Genomic DNA, 20,327 nt, shown 5'->3' on the forward strand with positions numbered 1-20,327 from the left:
CCCCAGAAAAAGTCAAGATATGTCGATATTAATATATTCATCGAAACAAGGGACTGAACTAAGGACACGTCTGTAGGAAGAGACCTAAAGCTCAGTTAGTTCTCTGTATTGCTCTGCCTGGCTTCGTTAATGTTTAAGTGCTCTGTGTCACCACAGAGGTACTTGGCGAAGCTTTGGGGTTTGTAGTATGTGTCTGTGTGTGTGAGCTTTTGTACATAGGAATTTATTATTTGTCTTTATATAATTAAGACCAGAATCTTAATCATACCTCTGTGGGCACGATTCCACTTTTCATACCCACCTGTAGTGAGGAAATCAGTGATTTTTCTGTGGACTAGTAGTATCCTTAGCTGAAGAAAATAAGCGGAGCTACGGAAGAGTGAAGACGTGTTCCTTAGTCTATCCTTACTAATTTTCTGATCGCATAGGGGATTTGTTTGAGTAAGAACTTAGGGGTTCTGCCTGCAGATACCCAGTTACCTGCTTCCTGACTGCCTGGTACTCCGTTTCAGTGCCTCTTACCGTGTCTTGTGCACCAGTAAGGCCTTGTTTTCTTTAGAATGTATTTGCAGAAAATGGAGGGTCTTCCCCTTTAATATCCCTAATAAACAGAGTTCCTACTTAGTTCTTAATTAATAGGACCTATAAGACGTTTTTTAAACTCTAAGTAGCAGAGAAACACTAGATGCATTACAAGAATTCACTTGTTGGAACTTCATTACACTGGGCGTTAAATGCAAATCTGTTTTAATATTACAACAGTAAGTACTTTAGCATGTATGAAGGCAAACGCAGATAACTAAGACCAATTAAGTGTTTTTCTGTAGGTGGTTGAGAGGAGAAGCTGTAGCTGGTTTGATGGTGCTGAGGAGGTATTATTTTAATAGTTCTATAGTTCAGAAGGAGAGGACCCATACCTAGATGATATCTGAAACAGATAAACTGAAAATGGTTTTCATTAGCTTTTCTGCAGCAAGGATTTTACCGTTCGTCTTTTCTTTCTTCACTTTCAGAAGGTTTTTTAAAACCTGAGGTAGCAGTTTCGGTAAAACATTTCTTAGTGAAGAAAAAGGCAATAGTCTGCTCATTTTCACATGTAATTTCCTAACAGTACATCTTCATCAGTGCATTAAAAATGTTTTGCAGCCAGGATTTCTAATCGGCCACTAAACCATGAAAGTGAGTAATTCTCAGCATTATTTTCTTTTTTTGAACAAAAACTTACATAAAAATCTGTACAAGGCACTTAATAAGCAATGTTAATTCACTTTAGAAAGTCCTAATATTGAGCATGAGCTCCAGGGAGGACATATTATTTATCCTCCCTGCAGGATTTGTAAGTCCTACAATAAACTAGGCTTCCCAGCTCTCATTTTGGATTACTTCTGAATTCCCCTGGGAGCCACTTTTGTGGCAGATTCCATTTGGTTTCACAAGGCCTAAAGGGGGGAAAACTTGGCATGGACCACAAATCTCTCACATTAGGAACAATTTGTAAACCACGAACAGAGGCAGCCAGAGTCCGTCCCCAGAACAGGCTGCTCCTGTTAGTGCCATTGTCTGGAAAGGATTGGTTTGCCATTTCCCAGATGACCTGCCTATGTGTAGAGAGATGTGAAAAGTTAGAGACAAAAATGTTTTCTACTGAGTGAGGGGGGAGCTTTCTTGTACAGAAAGGAAGGAAATACCTCTGTGGGATTTTATTTTTTCCCCTCTTCGTCCAAAAAATACAAAGAGGCCCTCTGTCTTTAATGCGAATGTCGGCTTTAAATCTTTTAGGTTTGGATTAACTCTGTAAAAGAAAAAAAATCTGACAGGCTTTCAAATATGACGCAGAAAAACTTCTTTTTTTTTCCCCCCTCAATTCATGTTGTTCATTTGTAAAGCCAAAGGCTGGATGGACTGAATGGTAGGCGCCAGTTGTTCCTTCATTCATAGTTAGCATTACAATGGTCAGAATTAACATCCTAAGACCTACATTATCACTTTTGCTGTTTCACCAGCAAACATTTAATACAGGGTGGCTGAGGCAAGGACAGCTCTTTGCTGCATTCTCAGAAATTAAAAAATATTGTTAATAATAGGAGGTGAGAGTTGTAATGACTCAGGTTGTATTTTTATGCTTTTTCTTGTTTCTTTTAGTAAACTTCATCTCTCTAATTGCTGCTTAATTATAAAAAGTCTTGAAAATGTGGTTCTGATACAGATTTCCGAATAGCTGCTGGTTTAGGAAATGAGTATTTCTTCAAGAATGTCAAAAGTCATGTTTTGCTTACAAAGTGACTGTGCTAATACATTTTCTCCACTTCGTGATGCAAAATTTTCTTGGGTGTTTTTTTTTCCCCTCCACTGAAAATGTGAATTGTTTTATTTTGAACCTGTCACTGCTCAGAGTTTACACCTTTGCTGACAGCTGTTGGCAGAAATAATTACTAGAATCTCAGGGCAATATCTCTGTCCTTTTAAGGTGGAAAGTTTACTAAATTTTCAGTTGAAATACATTCTAATGCTTTGCAAAGAATCATTGTCAGTAGGAATTTGGATATGAAAACAAGGTAAATAGCACTTTTTACCTATTTGAGTGTTTTGCTGAAAATAATTCACTTTTGGTTTTGTACATTAACATATCAAATATAATTCTAAAATGCTCATGAGTACTTATTCAGAAATTTAGACTTTAGCTACTCAAAGCTATCTATCTGCATTTGTCTGCGAGTAAATATTAGTAAAATTTCAGCCTGTTCTAGTTATGTGCTGAGGTTTAAGCTTTGAAAGGAATTAGTCTCCAAGTAGTGAAGCAAAGGATTTGAAAAAGTATCGTTGTGTAGCAGTGTTACTTGCAGCCTCTGTGCGATCTAATTACGTTACAAAGGTATTTTTAATACTGACTGCAAAACAATCTTTCAGTAATATGCTTTATTAAGTATTTATCATTCTACTTGCATCCATAATATTTTTGATGGTAGATACTTGGGCACGAATTGCAAGGGTAGATTAATGTTGGTGGGGTGGGTTTTTTTCCTTTATGTCTGTACATTATGAAGCTTGTTTTGGCGTTTTAGTGTGTTTTCATTTTTAGTATGTTTACAGACCAAGTTATTCCTTTTTATTAATATAAAGCAGTGTATAAAAAAGCAAACACACGGCTAAAAGCAGCGATCTGGCTTGTAAATATTTCACCATCCATTAATGTGTTAGAGCTTCATTTAATAATATGTTGCCTACTTCCATAATTATGTAATTAGTTGTCTTCGTTCTCATTTCTAAGCAGTTTGTTGGAAAGGAGTCTGTGGCAGTGTGGGAACTGTGGCACAGTGGGCTCTGTTGGAGATAACTTTGATTTGAGTTATATTGCAAAATGATTGTAACGGTGTCAATATCCATAGGAAGGGTCAGGAACCATTATATCCTATTAGGGTTGATTGTAAATAAGAAATTATGCTCATAATATACTGACAAAGATTGGGCCAGAGGGGCGGGGAGGTATGGATTTTAGATAAATCTGATTTTAATGGAAATGCCGACAAGGACAGCATAGTGGTATAGAGCCCGGTTGTGGCAGGGTAGATTCCCCCTCTCTCAAAGAGCTCAGCAGTGTGATCTTTCTACCAGCTTGTTAACATGAATTACCATCTACTGGATTTCTGTAGCGACTCAGGGGATTTTAGAAAGGCGTTAGTTTTATTTCACATTAGAGAGTCTAGAATGGTTCATTTAAATTTGCATTTGGTACCCTCAACCAAGGAATTGATATTTCTAAGTGTTTCTTCCTAGTTCTTGTCATGACATTTTGTGCTTTTTTCCCCTCCAGGCAGCTATGATGTTCAGCTCGGGAGTGTTTTGGATGGGACTTCTGTGTATTCCTATGACAGCTTTACTTTTTGATGTAGTATACAAAGTGTGAGTACAGAAATGCAGAGGTTTACGGGAGAAAGCACTGACTTTTAAATGTATGTTCTAATTACTAATATAAGAAAAGCAAGAGAAGATCAACTCTAGTAATTAGATAAAATAATTTTTCACCTAGTTTGCTTTTGACAAACTTTCTTACAAGCGTTCCTAGTATTTTAAATGTTTCAATAATTGTGATGTCTTTTTTATAAATATCTGTTGTTTCTAGTTGGTAAGAGCAGCTGATAAAATGTTATTTAGACTTGCCGTAATATTTCTTCTTGTAAAGCTTAATTTTAAGACAGCTGGGAAAATGGATTTGTAAATTGAATGTTTATCTAAGTGCTAAAATAATCTATTCTTTTACTTTCAAGAAGAGTAAATCTGGCAGTATTTTGTATTACTTACAGTGTAAAGAGAGCTACTTTGAAGACACTGGTAGATGAAGTTCAGGAGCTGGAAGCGAAGTCTGAGGATCCTGGAGCAGTTGTGCATGGCAAGAGGTACTTAAAATCTGTAGATCGTTGTCTTTTTTCAAAAAAAAAAAAAAAGCTAAGTATTTTCAGCCTTATAATGTATCAGGTTATTTTTCAAAATCGATACAACCAAAAGGCATCTGTAAATAGGTTTCAGGTCTACTCGGCCCATATGTTTTTTCATATGCTGTGATGTAGGTTCTTAACAAATGTTTTAACGGATGTGTTTCTTTGTAGATTACTTTTAGGTTTCTAGTTACTATGTATGGAACAAACTTGAGGTAAAATTTTAATTCTGTCACTTTTGACTGCATTAACAATTGATACAAAGTAAGTTTAAACCTGCATCATTCACTAATATAGTTACAAATTGGGTCTAAGCACAATAAAAAGGTTACAATAAATTTTTCAAACCCACTCAGTAGCGTAGGGGAAAACAGCAAAATCTGTCTAGGATTTGCTGAAATTTAATAGAACAACATGGCTTTGTATTTACTGCCAGTCCAGAGCAAACAATTTTGACTAACCTATATGAGGCAAGAAATAATTTTAACTTAAGACTCCATGAGAATTCCCTTCTTACCTCTCCTTTATGGGTCAGGCAGGTAATTTGAAAAGGGAGTCAGTAAAACTGAATGATTGAACAATTCTCTGTGTAAACTCAGCATAAAGATGTGCACTCACTAAAATACTTCAGACTTTAACTCATAGCAAGCGCTTACTCAACAAGAGAATGAGATGACAAAGCTCCCCTTTCCCCTCTCTTCCAATTCATTAGTGCCAACTGGCTGAGCTAGAGCTTGCTTTCCTTCATTTTCGTGAGTTTTGGGAAGCCTAAAAAAAAAAGAAGCCAAAACTGTTGATACATCATTTTTTCCTGTTCTTTCTTTCCTTTGGACTTCTGTTTTTTCAGTGTCTTCATGACAAAGGGCTTAGCCAAGAAGGCTTTTTTCCTACCAAGGCATGCATGGAAGGAGACTAGGAGAAACACAAACAGCCATTTTTTTTTATTGTAGGTTCAATTTTCAGGAAGCACCTTTTGTTCATAAAGATACCTAAGTTCCCTTTCTCCTTTAATCTTACTGTATCCCTCCCCCAGGTCTGTGGGAATCAGCTTACTAGGATATACCAGGTTGAGACCAAATTGCATTGGATGCCAGGGTGATGGCCACCATTTCTAATGGGTTGAATATGAAGCTTATGAGACTGTTTGCTCCTACTTCTCCTTTCTTTTCCTAGAAATTATTTTCACAAGAATGTTCTGTCTGTAGCAGAGTTCATCTTCCCTGGCATCAGGTGGTACCATGAGGTCTGGGGTGGTACCGTGAGGCCTGGAAGCTCATCCCACCACCTGTGGAACACTTAGTCTAGTGTGGTGGGCTCTGTAGGAGCACAGACGTGCACAGTGTCTCCCATGAGGCTCTCTCTCTGTGGGTAGAGATCCCCTAGTCGATGATGTTTCCTACATTGAGCATACTTTTCCTTCATCGCTGCCAGACCCAACTAGGGCTTGCAAGAGTAAGTTCTCTTCCCTTCAGAGGTGATCTAAATTGATTGTTATGGATGCCTCTCTCCAGTGACAATGCTCATTCAGGCAGCTTTAGGGCAAGATCTTCCTTCAAGTTAACTGACTGATGTATGTGCGCTGAGCTTTGAGCCAAAAGCAGTCTGTGCTGTGTGCTCTTTTGCAAAGAGCAAAAGTTGTAAAAGAACGAATTATAGTAAAGAAAACAAACATTAGTACTAGGCAGTTCTAAAAGAAGTCTTGTGCTTGTAGAAGAAAGTAAGGTAATGTACCTTTTTAGTGATCCATATGGCATTCCCAAGACTTGTGTTGTATTCCCAAATTCAGCTACTTTTACTTCAGTTGTCTAGACAGTGTGCTCTTCCTCCATCCTACAGAATGTCTTCTGCATCCTTTCTCCTTATTTGGATGGTGTTTGCACCGCTAGTTTTATAATTACCTTTTTATCCCACAATTAAATAGTTAGGAGGGCTTCATGAAGGTTGTTTAGTTACCCGCCAGGATGTCTGTCTTAGATCCATTCCTTCTCCACAAAGTTATTTTTAGACCTGGATTCTTTGAAGTATACAAGCATCCACCTAACATGCAAATCATCTTAGTATCTCTTAAGGATTTCTTCCCTTCATAATTTATTTTTAAATCTTAATTCAGGTAATAGAGGCAACACAAACACTGAAATTACTTAAAATACCGTTCTTCAAAGATCTTTGTTGTAATTTAGCATACGCTATAAAGTAGGACATGCTAATATAGTCTTAATATCTGTCATTCCTTGTATTTTTCTAGTGCGGTTTTTTAAATGATTTTAAACTCTTAGCATTGAAGGCTCAGGAAGAGCATACCTATCGTTTCATGCTGTTTCAGTGTGCGTAAGGATGTGTAATCAGAATTTTTTTTAATCATAAATAATTTTTTTCTATAAATGAGATTAATTCCCTGCAAATATATACATTTCATGTTCAAAACCAGTTAATATTCTGCTTGTCCGTCTAGGTGCACATAATGAGCGTAGGCATTTAGTTACTGTGACTTATCATTGGTTTCTTATGCAATTGTGCTTTTTGACTTCACATGTAGATTTTTAAGTAACACTTTCGACTGGCAGCAGGGTTGCTCATAATAAAGAGCCTGAACTATTTCTTCAAGTATAAAAATAGAGCAGAATTTAATACCTGAATGGCTGGAAGCACTTTTCCCGAATGTATTTCCTACTTTGTGTTTTCTGTACCAGCAATCAGATCTCTGCAGTGAAAACTTCATTATACACGAACTGGGAAATGCACATACTTCATGTTCTTGTAAAACTTCAGGCAGCATTTTCAGTGCTTAGCATTTCTGCAATCTGAACATTTCATTCTGGAAGACAAGCAAAGAATATTGGTGGTATCAAAAACGCTGGCACATGCCTGCCATGTTTATAATAAAATAGTTTTTAATCAGAAAATAACACCAGTCGAAAACAAAAATTTTGTAGAAATTTGCTAATTTCAGCTCAGGTGAAGAAGGGTTTCTCAGAGGTATTGCGCACGATATACAGCTGATAACTCTTAACTAAGTGTTCGCATGGCCTTCCACCTCTTTGACCTCCCATCTTACATGAAGATACTCATTTATGCACTTTGTGTATCCTTATGGTTTAAACCTCAGTCCCTAATTGTTTATTAATCTTGTCACTTTAACAGCTTGTAGTAAAAATAAGGCTCTTACACAGCCTAGAGGAGCAATGAGATGAACAATAAATATTTAAAAAAATAAAAAGTCACACCCAAAAAAAAAGTCCCTAAAGAGCTACCTTATGAAAACACTGAGAGTGAGGTATGTCTCAGTGCTCCAGCCTCTCCAGTTTTGGTTCAGTCAGCAGATGCCAACTGCTTTCCTGGAATTGGTAACCAATTCCATTTTCATAAGTAAGTCTCATTCCATCTTTTCATTCAAAATAAGACCACAGAAACAGTTTCCCTTGCCTGTCCTGCGGATTTGGCAGTTACCATTCTTCTATCGGTGTGGGAATAATAGCTTTATTTCCCTCTTCCAACTCTGAGGACCCAAGCTCTTACCACCTAGTAAATGTTTTAACCACCAGACTGGAGGGGAACAGAAAGGGGAGATAGACCATTCCTCTCTGCAGTTTAAGACAATGGTTCAACTTCATACAGAAGAAGTATATACTCACTGAAAAAAGAATGAGCATTTCTAATCTAAAGGTTTGAATGCTAATCTAGTAAGGGAAGCAGTCTACTTCCATTCCTTGCACATCTTAGTCTGGTAGGTAGCCTGGGAAGCTAAGTCTGTTGAGGTAATTGACAATAATATTAAAAAGTAATTTGACTGACCAAAACTCAGTAACATATGTGAAATCTGTTATACTTACACAAGAGACAACTTTGATATTCTAAACTATAACAAAATTAAATTACTGTAGACTCAGAATAAACTTCTTTTTTAAAGTGAACTAATTTTTAGATCGCTTCACATAGGGAGAGGCTGGATTTTTCAGCACTGGAAGTGTTAAGTTGGTATTTCTCTGAAACACAAGCTCTAGTTCACAATGAATATCAAATTTAGAGGAAGAAATTGAAGGTTTTGTGTGAGGGTTTTTTTTAATACAGTCTATTTCATGTCTTGATGTTACTACAATTGCCAGATTTTGAAAGCTTTCTGAGCTATGTCTAGTCCATCAATTATTTAGTAATGTAGGATCCTATTTGAGAGAACTTTAAATGTAAGAAAGATGCACGGTAAGAAAACCTGATACCTTCACTACTCCATTCACTACAGGCTGCAGCGTTCAGCTGTTGCTTGAGTCTCGGTTTAAAAACTGTTTCGTACTCCTTCTGTTTTCTAGTTGGGCTGAAATGGAGAGTTGCTTGGATCCCATTAAAGCACAATAAGCACGTAACACAACAGGTTCTGTTCTGCTGAGAAGGAAGGAGACGGGCTGAAGTGACCAACCTCTAGCAGTAACAGTAGTTTGTTATTTGGGTGTGAGCTCCAGAAAAACGCCTTCTGGAGTTTCACAGGCAACACACCTTGTTAGAGCACTTTTTGTGGAAGCTGTTGGTGTTTCTGCTACAGCTACAGCTGTTTCTGCATGCACAGCTGATGGCCACAGATGTGACCTTACCTCCATCCTCTTCTCCCATCCCTCTGGGATACTGTGTCAGTAGAGGCTAGGAGCACTTTGTTATGTAACAGAAAGAAAGACTAACTCTGCCTGGCACTAATCAGGCCATGCTACCTCAGGGAAGCCAATGCCTTCCCTTTACTCCACACGTGTCTAAAGGAGTCACACTCAAATGCTGATGACATTATTCATTTATTTGTATTGTCAGTGCACAACAGCGCTTCAAACAGATGTTTCCCCTGTACTGTGAAGACTAAAAACATTACCAGGGATCTGGGCTTCATGGTCTGCTCTCCCAAATGCTTTTAATCATCATCTTAATAATTAGTTCAGGCGCAGTTAAAAAAGGAGAATGGAGACTTTTCAGTTAATAATTAATTCCCATTTAACAGGCTCAAAGATAAAGGGATACTGTAATTAGTAAGTAAATCTTTCACACGTGTCCTCTTTCTTTCTAGCTTAACTGAAAGAGCCCAACTACTGAAGAATGTTTTCAAGAAGAACCATGTGAACTTGTATCGCTCTGACTCCCTACAGCAAAACTTGCTTCGTAAGTGTTCACTGACAAACAAAAATTAATATCCATTAATAATATAGAAGTAAAATTCTACTTTTCGCTGCATTTGTTTTTAGTAAAGATGCAGTATCCTAAACCCAGTAGACCATGTTCTTTCCCTGTTGAAAGGTTTCTCTACATTCCTAAGTTACTGCATGGAGTTCTTTCTGCTATTTTATAATTATGTAAGAAACAGCATGGGTTTTCTACCTAGTCATTGCTGAAAAGAGGTTTATTCCCCTCTGTTGACCTTTAAGTTGTTTTTATTAAAGCTTTAACAGAAATACCTGATCAAAGCTTAATCGGTTACCGTTTTGGTTTGTATCTGCAGATGGCTACGCCTTCTCTCAAGATGAAAATGGAATCGTTTCCCAGTCTGAAGTAATACGAGCTTACGATACCACAAAACAAAGGCCTGAGGAATGGTGAAGGAACACAGCTCAATATTTAGGCCTTAGCAGTTACTTTTGTGAGAGACTACTAGATCTTTTCTGGGAGCTGCGACCATGGCCCAGTTATCAGAGATTTAAAGATCTATGATGGTCTTGTTCCATAAAGTCTGGATTTGTGTATTCAGTAGACATAAGCACTGTGCAACTATACTGTAACACACCATCTCTAAATTTTTTAACGAGTATTTGCTTAGCCTTTGTAAACAGATTGGAATTTACCTTGTATCTTGCCAGCTTGCTTATTTTACAATGAAGTTGAATCAGTATTGGTCATGTACTCGGGAGGCAATGGTCAGAGTGCTAAACATACTTTACATTGACAGACCATTACCATCTGTGAAGGTTTTTAGGTGTTAATATTGAACTACAGTTGATAACAAGCCTTTGATTTCAACAAGTGCTGAAAAAAAATAGTATCTTAATGGTGTCAATTCACCTTATTTGAGAAAGATTTTGGCTCAAGATGTTTATAGATGTTTGTGTCAAACTAACCTAAAAAAGTTTGCCAAAGAAGTTCCATAAACGTTTTCTGTTGTTAGAAATAATTTGAAAGGAAATTAACTCCAGCCCTGATCTCAGAACTGCATGCTTGAGTCTCCACACTTGAGGAGAAGGATTTACAATACAGTGAGTCTAATTTGAGTGGCCTTTATGGCATTTTCTTTCAAAACTGCAAGTCTTTGCACCTTTGGCCTTATACAAGCTTTTCCCTTAATTTCATTTAGTATTGCATATGTTGAAAATGGCTGCCACCTTGTAAAATTGAGTACAGAGGTTATTTTGTTCAGTTTTTAAGAATTGCTCTGCCTTACTTCCCTTTACCAAACTTGAATTATTTTTGGCGATGCTCAGTTCTCTCTGCTTATGCTGTAGGTTCAAAAGAAAGTTTGTTTTAACTTATTTTTTAAAATTAGTGAAATTTTCAACATTTTTATACTAAAATTATTTGAAATGCATACATTGAATAGAGAGCAAAGCATGCCCTTGGCTAGTCTGTGGTATGTACTGTTTTATTTGCACTAAAGCTACTTCCTATGAAGGTGTGAAATACATTGCAGCAGCCTCTTTACAACTTACTGGTCATGCAGAATACCTATATACTCTCAGCTTTAATTAAAAATGGAGAGGAAGTGACTGCAGAAAAAGATACACACCTGGTTTAAGGGGAAAAAAAAAGTGGGAAATGTTAATGGAGAATATTGTGATAATTTTTTTAAGTAGCTAGATTTGGTATCTCAGCTTACCACCCAACAACCATCAGGCTTCAAACTAAGAAAAGCTACTTTAACTTCAGAGTTTAGTTAAATCTTCTCATTTTAGTCCGTGTTTAATTCTGAGTTTAAAATCCACCGTGATTACATTTAAAATACATTTTTCTGTAGTAGCAGTTGGTTTTATTTTTAACTAAATTTAATTAAATTACATAGAATTTTTTTTTTTTTCTCTGAATGGAGATCAACTAGATGGAAAAGCAGAACAATGACATGGCCAATGATCTGTTAAATTAAGAATTTCCTCTTTGCTCTCCAAATCATCCACTTTCAACTTAAAAGTACCAAGTCATCCACTCCCATCTTTTCTCTGCCTTCCTTCGTTAGTCATGTACTGACTAAAGGTTGGCTTTACCTCCTTACCTTTCATCTAACTAAACACTTAACATACAACTTCATTGCACTATCCAAGTTTCTTACACTCCATTCTCAGAGAAACTTGCAAATGCACACAGAAAGCCCAACAAAAGGCACTGTATGAAAGTACATATTTAGGAAGGCGGATCAATGGGAAGGCAGTCTGCATTTCATATGCATGTTATGCAATGTCTTCCTCTCACTTTCCCGGCGTGATCTTTAAACAGAAGACACAGGGACAAAGGGAACGTATCCCACTAGAAACAGTACTGCCAGTCAGTCATGCAGACAAGAACTGCCTTCAGAAAAGCCATTTCAGGCATAGATAAATAGATGGATCAATATGGGAGGGCCAAATCACTTGACCTAAGGCAAGAAAAAATTTGGGGGCATGCCCCTTTCCTAAAATGGGGATCCCTATTTTCTGTCATCTGAGGGACAATGACCAACTTCAAAACATTTCTGAAATTAACCATGACTCTGTTGCTCCTTTATAATCTTTCAGTGTACTTAACTCATATAAAACGGCTCAATCCATATGTAACTCTTTATGGGTAAGCTTTTTATTATTATTGTTTTATTTTTGTTCTAAATTGGTTTAATTGCTAATTTTACAGAAAAGAACATAAGGACTAGAATACATGTAAAATATTTTCAATGAGAAATTTATATGATCTCCTATTCTTCCTATGAAAAAAAATTCTGTCTCACTGTTGTAATACAGTTTGAGGAAAGTAGCACACAGTATACCCCCAGTTTAACTCTCTTAGAAAGGAAGAAAGCAACTGAAAGAGCTCTAAGATCCTAAATATAGACTGTAATTTGAAGTTTTTAGGATAGTCTTATCACCGTGTTTCATCCTTACATCTTTACAGAATTTGAAGTAGTATTTTGCAAAGTGTATCTTTCAGTTTTATTACTTCTGTTGGTTTTTTCTCCTCTCTTTTTACTTTTTCTACCCACTGTACGTTATTTATTGTCTGGGAATTAGTGATTGGAAGATACCACTTCTTGGAAATACTGAAGAAAGACAGTGTGGCAATTCTGAGTTCTTTGATTGCTCGTACAATTCCATTTTAAAATATAAGATCATCTTAGCTATGTGTGCCCATTTTTCAATCAGGTCAAGTATACAATATGCACTTTATTTTCATGTTGAGTACACAGTAATATAATCTAACACCATCCCGTTTGTACATCGTATCTTTCTTAAAATAAGGGGATTGTGCGGTTGCTTATTCAAAGAGAAAAAGTTTCAGGCAAAAATGTTCGTAACAATGCCTCTGTCCTTGTTGTTTGAAAATGCAAATTTGTATCAAATATAGAATTCACATGGACTTTTACATCTGTTTCATGTGCACTACATAACAATTACAAGTTAGTATTAAAAATTTCTGTCAAAAATTGAACCAGTGCCACTTAGAAATCAGATATCTTATATAAATACTGCTGCTTGATTATTTTTAAATATATACATATATATATATAAATAAATGATTCAAAAGAGTAAGTAACAGGAAACAAATTTTAACAAACCTATTGATAATTTGTATTTGGAATTTTTTCTTGCCATTTCCTAATTTTACAGTTATTTTTGCAAAGCAGTTTCAGCGGATTTCTACTTAGTCATCATTCTATTTGTATAAAATGATAAATAAAATATTTTGAAACACTGAGGTAGCTGAAGATTCCTGTACGTCCACACACATCCACAAAATTCACTGTGTTACAAAGATGTGCGTTAAGTGTCTCAAGGCTTCCTACGTTACAGTTAAACCTGTCATGAGTGATGGGTAATTTGGAATACGTGTTCAATTTAAGGCGAAAAGTTATTTCCCTTTTTTTTCTTATGTATTGTGTAAAAGCACTTGTAGCTCTGATGAATTTATCATTCTGTCTGCATGAGGTAGTATTTTAAGTGTTCTGAGGCAATGCATGGTGGTCGCTGTTCCCTGTTTTCTAATGCCTTCGTTAAAAGTCTGCTCATAATATATCGAGAAGCTAGCGCTGTGTAAGCAAATGAGTTTGTCCGTTCAACTTTCTTGGTACTGGATGTTTTCACTGATAACAAAACTCAACAAATGAGTTTCTCCTTCCCTCCCCTCCCCGCCCTCACTCTCCTAGTTTCCTCGCTGTTAACCAATAGATCTTTATTAAACAAAGGAATATTTTAGCATTCCAAACCTGGTTCCTGCTTACGCAAATGGTTACTCACGTAGGCTTCAACTGGACTGTTTGTGAGTACAAGGACTGCTCATCTGAGTAATGATGTGCAAAGTTGGGCACTTGGGAGGGTTGATACTTTAAATCAAATGAAAGCGTTTCCATAGAGTGATTTGTAATTGCAAAGCTGTGACCAGAACAAGTTTTTTTTTAAAAAAAGTCATATTTTATGGTGTTTTATTTATTGTAGAATAGAAGTCATACATGCATTAATATTGTTTTTCTACTTCAATTTAATTTTTCATTAAGATTTTCAGTGTTTGATCTGTATGAACCGCGGCTGAAAGCGGTGAGTCTGTAATAGCAAAATTTGCATTCGAAGTAAAGTGAGGTTTTACAGCTCCACCAAGCCATTGCTGCTGAAACTGTTGTGGAAATTATGAAGCTGCATGAATGAAGACCTTTTGACTCGGTGTTTATGGTAGTTTCTCAGGTTTAGTTTTAACTGGATGTTAAATGCACTGTGTTTTATAAATAGTTCTTCTCTTTTAGTAACATTCAGTTCTATGCAGTGTTACATGTCATTTGGCATTTGGTGAATGTGCATGTTTTGAACTGCGAATTTTAAATGTTTTGTCTTTTAATTGTTAAAAAATGAATAAACTTTGCCATTAAATGAAGAAACTTTGTTCAATTTATTGGGTGCAGATGCTAGGGATTACCTTCGATGGAAGAGATATATCCCATCACTCTTGGCTTTGAATTCTTTAAAATGGGACACATGAGAAATAGCCTTTCACAAATACCAAAGAATTCATATTAAGGTAAAGTGAAAAAGTAGAAAATGGTTTTAAGTTGTTTTTCTTTTTAAATACCTATTTTGAGATGTCTTCTTCAGTTCTCATGCGATGCCTAGGAAAATTTGTTTTGAAAAATGAGCGCAGGAGTCTGCAATTTAGTGATTTGCAGCAGAGCCCTGACATAGTCCGGTGTGACACCATGTTTTGAAGGAGAAGTATGCAGTACAAGAGTGGCAGCATGGGAATAAGGAAACACCATCTCCCTTTTCAGACAACGGTGGTCAGTATTGTATCCTCTGGCTACGATCAGTCGCAGGTGTTTCTTCCCCTAACAGTGCCCACCTGCTAAATAAAATTCAATATATCCGAACCTAAACCAGGCTTTGGTTGTCGGAAGGTGGTTGATTCTTTATATACACGCTAGACAATGAATTTATTTTGTACAGTTTCTATTCTGTGGAGGCAGGTTCAGTAGCAGATGCGTCTTGCAGGCTGTTAGTTTCATGACACCCAGTCTTTAATGACAGTGCTGGTTTAAGGAGATTCCGCCTCATGCTATGTCACTGCCTTTATTACACTGGCAGTCCTGAGGCCATTGAAATTATTCACGTTATAATCCAGTTTATAATGATCCAGGCTCCCTTTCAAATCCCTTCCCTCCTTTCTTCATGGAGAATGTTATTTTTAAGCTAAATCATTTCAGCTCCCTGAATTTGCACAGGTCATAGATGGAGAGAATAAAGAGCAGAAAGGCATTTTGTCTCCTGCCTTTGCTGATGAAAGCGGCGTATCACGGAGTTACAGCCTCGGTGCAAGTGCAAATCAAACGCCGCTCGTGTGAGCACCGGGGAGCAGCAGCCCCCTCCGCGGCAGCGGCTGTTCAGCGGAGCTCAGGGCCACACAGCCCGTTGCAGTACGCAGAAAAACGGGATCCAGAACTGACTCCCATCTCCTCGGTGTCACTGTCAAGCTGTAGCTGAACAGCACTGACACAGGAATTTTGAAATGGGTGCTTTAATTCTAGTGGGATTAGTATTACAGATAACCTGTGGGTTTACATAGCCACGTACTGCAACGCTTCCCTAGTTATGAATAAAATCCTTCAGGGTTGCAGTACGCAGAAAAACGGGATCCAGAACTGACTCCCATCTCCTCGGTGTCACTGTCAAGCTGTAGCTGAACAGCACTGACACAGGAATTTTGAAATGGGTGCTTTAATTCTAGTGGGATTAGTATTACAGATAACCTGTGGGTTTACATAGCCACGTACTGCAACGCTTCCCTAGTTATGAATAAAATCCTTCAGGCAGCGTTTGGATGCATTTTAGAGATTAAAAAAAATAAGGAAAACCAAAATGTAGAACTAGAAAACAAGCAGCTCGTCTAATCCGTGTCCCCTTTACTCTCTGCCCGCCGCAGGTTGGGTTTCATACGTGCTGTTACCAGTTAATGGCAATTGAAGCGTTTAGTGCATAATTGACATTCTTTTTTCATTTCAATTTATTTTAGAGGGATGTCACTTGTCACAGAACTATGAACTAACCCAAGTATTACACAGTGTAGTTAAACCTGATGTGTTAAAAATATATGGGTACGGCAGTAAAGCAAGCACCGTGTAAACATCACTTCGGATGGCAAGCAGTCTGGCAGCCCGTCAAACTGAAGGTCATTAAAACTCTGCGTTAGAATGCCATTGGGGTTCTGTCTGCAGGTTTTAGGAATAGGCCTATTTTCGATAAATCATAGGAGCATCGAGTGCCAATAGGTCTTGGGTTCTGGCCACCTCCCTTCTTCCCCTTCAGCTCTGTAGGTCACCGCCACTGCAGCTACCTGAACAATAATTTAGAGATTCTTCTTCATTTATTGCCTATTTGCAATAAATAGGCAATATTTATTGCCCACCTCAGCTGCTTTACCGGTAACCCAGGACAGCTCTTTTCACTGCCCCTCATCATTCCCAGCCCGCCGCTGCAGGGTGGGTTGGCTGCGCTCTGGGCACCCACCTGGGAAGTGCTCAGCTCTGTAACAAATTTACAGACCTACACCAGATGCAGCGATGATACTCCTGTGCCTCGAGTTCTTCCAGCGCTTTACGAGGCCAAACCCATGGCGCCGCGCCAGGGGAGGAAAGGAAGTGGCTCTGAGGCGGCCCTGCACTTCCGGGCCGCGTGGCAAACCCCGGCAGCCCCTGCTTGGCCACAGCAATCATTACAATCCGCAAGACCCCGTGCAAGTGTAGCAAAACCCTGTCCCGATGTTAAAACATTAATAATCTGACCCCAGAGCCCGCTGAGGCCTGTACAGCCCAGCACTGCGGCCTGTGGCTCCACTGTCTTTGAGGAAGACGCTGCGTTTCCGCTACCCACCGCCCGTGTCAGTGGCTCTGACAACTCATCACTCTTTACAGGAACATAAAATTGCACTTCTTTGCTAAAACTGATCAAGCTGCTGCTTCCAGAAGGATCTCTGGTGCCTTGGTTTACTAGATAAAGCTTCCTACGGATCAAAGCCTGTAAAGAACAGTTTCACTGTGTTCCTGTCCGGTTCTGCCGTAGTCGGGAATGACCAGCAGCTCTCACAGGACGCTTCCCAACAACAGAGCTGATCTCCGTCACGATTTTACACGTTTTTTCCAGAAAGTTACTTGATGAACAGTCCCATATTTCTTATACATCCAAAATGTGCAGCCAACACACGTGAAACACCAACAAAGGTGGACAAAAACTTACCCACCCCCATCCTTGAAGATTGTTTCTAAAATAACTGCGAGCAAAAGCACTTACCTTTCAATTAATTTCCCAAGTACTCAAAATCTGCTTTTTAGATGTTTATAATACAGTACTGTGTATCATGATTTTACTTTGTAATTAACAATTTCAGCATTCAAGCTAAAACCTGTTACTTCAAACATCACCGTATGGAACTTCAGTGGCCTTTCTCCTTAGAAACCGTATTTCCAGCAGTAATATCTATTGGACTGTAATGTTAATTATGCAATTAAAAAACTTATTTAAAAGGGTTATTAATTTTTTTTTTTCAAAAATGCTAAGATAGTGATTATTAGATATTTTCTAAGGAAAAAAAGTATTCAGCTCTTGAGGAGGAATTGATGCAGCTTTCCTAAGAAAAGGATGCTGTGACTCAGACTAGAAGCGCTGTGATTTTAACACGCACCGATACGCTAGTCCTTGTAAAATAGGTGGGCTGTGATGTACTTCAACAGATCCTATACACAGGGAGTTTGGGGCTGATGAAATAGGAAAGTTCAGCGTTACGGATCCTGACACACGGCATGACTTCGCTGGTTCACAAAAATGAGTGTACAGAGAAGCTCTTCAGTGACCGCTTTTTTTCCTGTGAATTTTCCATCCGCTTGCTGTGTGTGTTTGGTTTAGATGCGGGTTTTTTTCTTCTTCCATTTGGTTTCTCCATTTACGTGGGTGAAGGAATGTAGATGGGCAAACAAAATTTATTCCTAGGGCAGGATGTTTTAAATTAAAACACCAAACTAATCAGTGAGGTTTTCACCACATTTTTACCACAGCTGTATGTAAAAGACATTAATCAATCTATTAGTTTGCTATATACTCAGACTTTTGCATTATATTAAATCTGCACAACAGGTGCACAGTTAAAGATGTAAATCCTTTACAAAAGCAAAATTAACTCATTTTAACAGGAAAAAATGCAGTATAGTTACACCACCAAAATGAAAACTCGCTCATCAAACACTATCTGTACAGAGACACCCAGATGATGCAACGTTTCATCCACACTGTTTATTGATAATTTTTTTTTTTTTGGTGTGACTACTAAATAATTAGTTTTGTCAATGCTGTAAATACATTTTAAATTACAAGCTTGTCTTTACATTTTATACATGGCTAATTTTACAAATAGAACTTTATGATCAGCTTGTCCAACTCACACATGTTGCTGAGCAAAAGGCAACAATAAATACTGCTTTCTGCAAAACGCTTTCATGTAACGCCATTTTTAGGGTTTTATGCAGAGAAGTTATTAGTGATACTGCTGAATACATTCTGCTTTTCCCATATATAATTATTTGGCCACTTGGGATTGGCACGTTTTCAACTAGCCTAATTAGTACTAGTTTTATCTACCTTAGTTAAAGTTTACTAATACAAATACACAGTGTAAGTCCAGGTGTATTATGTGTATTTAAAAAAGACACTCATTTTGATCTCTGTAGTAAAAATTTTGATCTCTTCCTCTTCTTTTCATTGGTTATGGAAGTGGGAAGCAGTCAGTCATTTTCAGGATCCGCAAACTCTTCTCTTTAGTTAGTATCACTCCTCTCTCGCTTCTCAGGCTTACTGCTGTTTTATAGAACTAGTCTGATTATTATCAGTGGAATGCAAGCACCGTTTGTTAACTAAGTTAATAGCATTTAGGGTTAAAGTGTCATTTATAATGCCGTGAGATGAGTACCTTTATCCCAACATGGTTTTTCTACTTGTCCCCGAACACATTCCGCACAAATTAGACTGAACGATCCAAGTAGTCAGCTTTTTAGAGCAACTAAGGTTTGAGTATTTTTACAATTCATTTGTGTGATCCAAGTTTGGGAAATGAGATCCCAAATGAGATCTTGTGCTTTTCAAGGGCAACTCACCCACGAGAATGGTTCTGACGTCTGCAACCCCCGAAGCATGTCAGCGTGACATCCGACAGCAGCAGTCCCTTCTTTCTTGACATCTCCCTTCAGCTCTGACTAAAATCGGAGCAGCTCTTCCCAGCCAGGGCAGGCTCTGGCTGGAGGGGATACCCGAAGTACGGCGGCGACACCAGGAATCCCGACGGCTGGCTCAGGTGGACCGCGTGGGCTGCCTGGAAGCAGCCAGACGTGTACGGTGGAGGTGGCGATGCCGCAAGGCACCCGGGCTCTGCCCGGGGAAAGGAGAACCTGCGAACCGAGCCGCCCGTCGAACTGGAACTTGTGGCGGTACTGGACTGCCTCGACGGCGTCCTGAAGCTTGTCGAGGCCAGGATCATGGGCAGAGTCTCGGTCTGATAGCTCCGCAGAGAAAACCGTATCGGCTGCGATGGCTGCTTGGGTCTTAAACACGTGCAACAGTAAACCGCTACCAGAGAGCCCACGATAATGAAGGCAATAAATATGGATCCAACAATGAGGAATGGCACGTAGATCGGTTCTGGGGGAAGAAAGAACAGGAAAAGCCACGCACATTAGCCTATGGAAGTAACAGGTCTGCTGCACGGAAATAAACTCCACAGGGTTTATGGAGCCCCGCACCAGTAACACGCTGAGCTGCTCAGAGGACAGAGCTTCCCACCGCTATCGATACGACAAAATTAAAGTGAAACCCTGTAGGTACCACCCAAAATTCCTTCCTCTTGACAGCTTTATCAGTGGCAACAGCTGTCCACGCCGTGTCCCGCGTGATGCTTTGAGTCCGGTTTCGCTCAAGAATCCCCCTCCTCCCCCCCCAAACCCGCCGGGTCCAACGCCAGCACCGGACTCGGCAGGCGAAACGCGAGCGCCGGGGATGCTGTCAAGTCGCTCGCGCTCAGAAAGCGGAAAAGGAGCGCAGAAGGTTTGACCCGGGGAGCGGCTCCCTGCGCGCTGCCGGGTGCCTTTTGCTCGGAAGCCCGACGGCCCCTCGCGCAGTGGAAGTTACACCGGCACCGCAAAGTCGGCGGATGCCAAGTCCGACCAGGAACGCGCGG

At 38.9% G+C, this 20,327-nt stretch overlaps 2 protein-coding genes across 2 annotated transcripts in view; one reads left to right on the forward strand and one right to left on the reverse strand.

The window, feature by feature from the left end:
* Positions 1-10,497, forward strand: part of LOC104513178 (phospholipid-transporting ATPase IA-like) — a gene marked incomplete at its 5' end in the record, with an annotated part of 39,728 nt that extends 29,231 nt beyond the window's left edge. The window contains 4 exons of the mRNA XM_010156448.1: positions 3,812-3,900; positions 4,302-4,394; positions 9,475-9,566; positions 9,904-10,497. Coding sequence (XP_010154750.1) covers positions 3,812-3,900; positions 4,302-4,394; positions 9,475-9,566; positions 9,904-10,001 — 372 coding nt within the window. The remainder of the gene's footprint in view (positions 1-3,811; positions 3,901-4,301; positions 4,395-9,474; positions 9,567-9,903) is intronic.
* Positions 10,498-19,340: 8,843 nt separating this feature from the next.
* SHISA3 (shisa family member 3) lies at positions 19,341-19,799 on the reverse strand (the record flags this gene model as incomplete). Its single annotated transcript, XM_010156449.1, has 1 exon — positions 19,341-19,799. A coding segment is annotated over one exon (459 nt), but the record flags the coding sequence as incomplete, so codon positions are not given.
* Positions 19,800-20,327: the final 528 nt, after the last annotated feature.

The sequence above is a fragment of the Eurypyga helias genome, unplaced genomic scaffold (genome assembly GCF_000690775.1).
Source record: "Eurypyga helias isolate BGI_N326 unplaced genomic scaffold, ASM69077v1 scaffold608, whole genome shotgun sequence".
NCBI classification, from domain to species: domain Eukaryota; kingdom Metazoa; phylum Chordata; class Aves; order Eurypygiformes; family Eurypygidae; genus Eurypyga; species Eurypyga helias.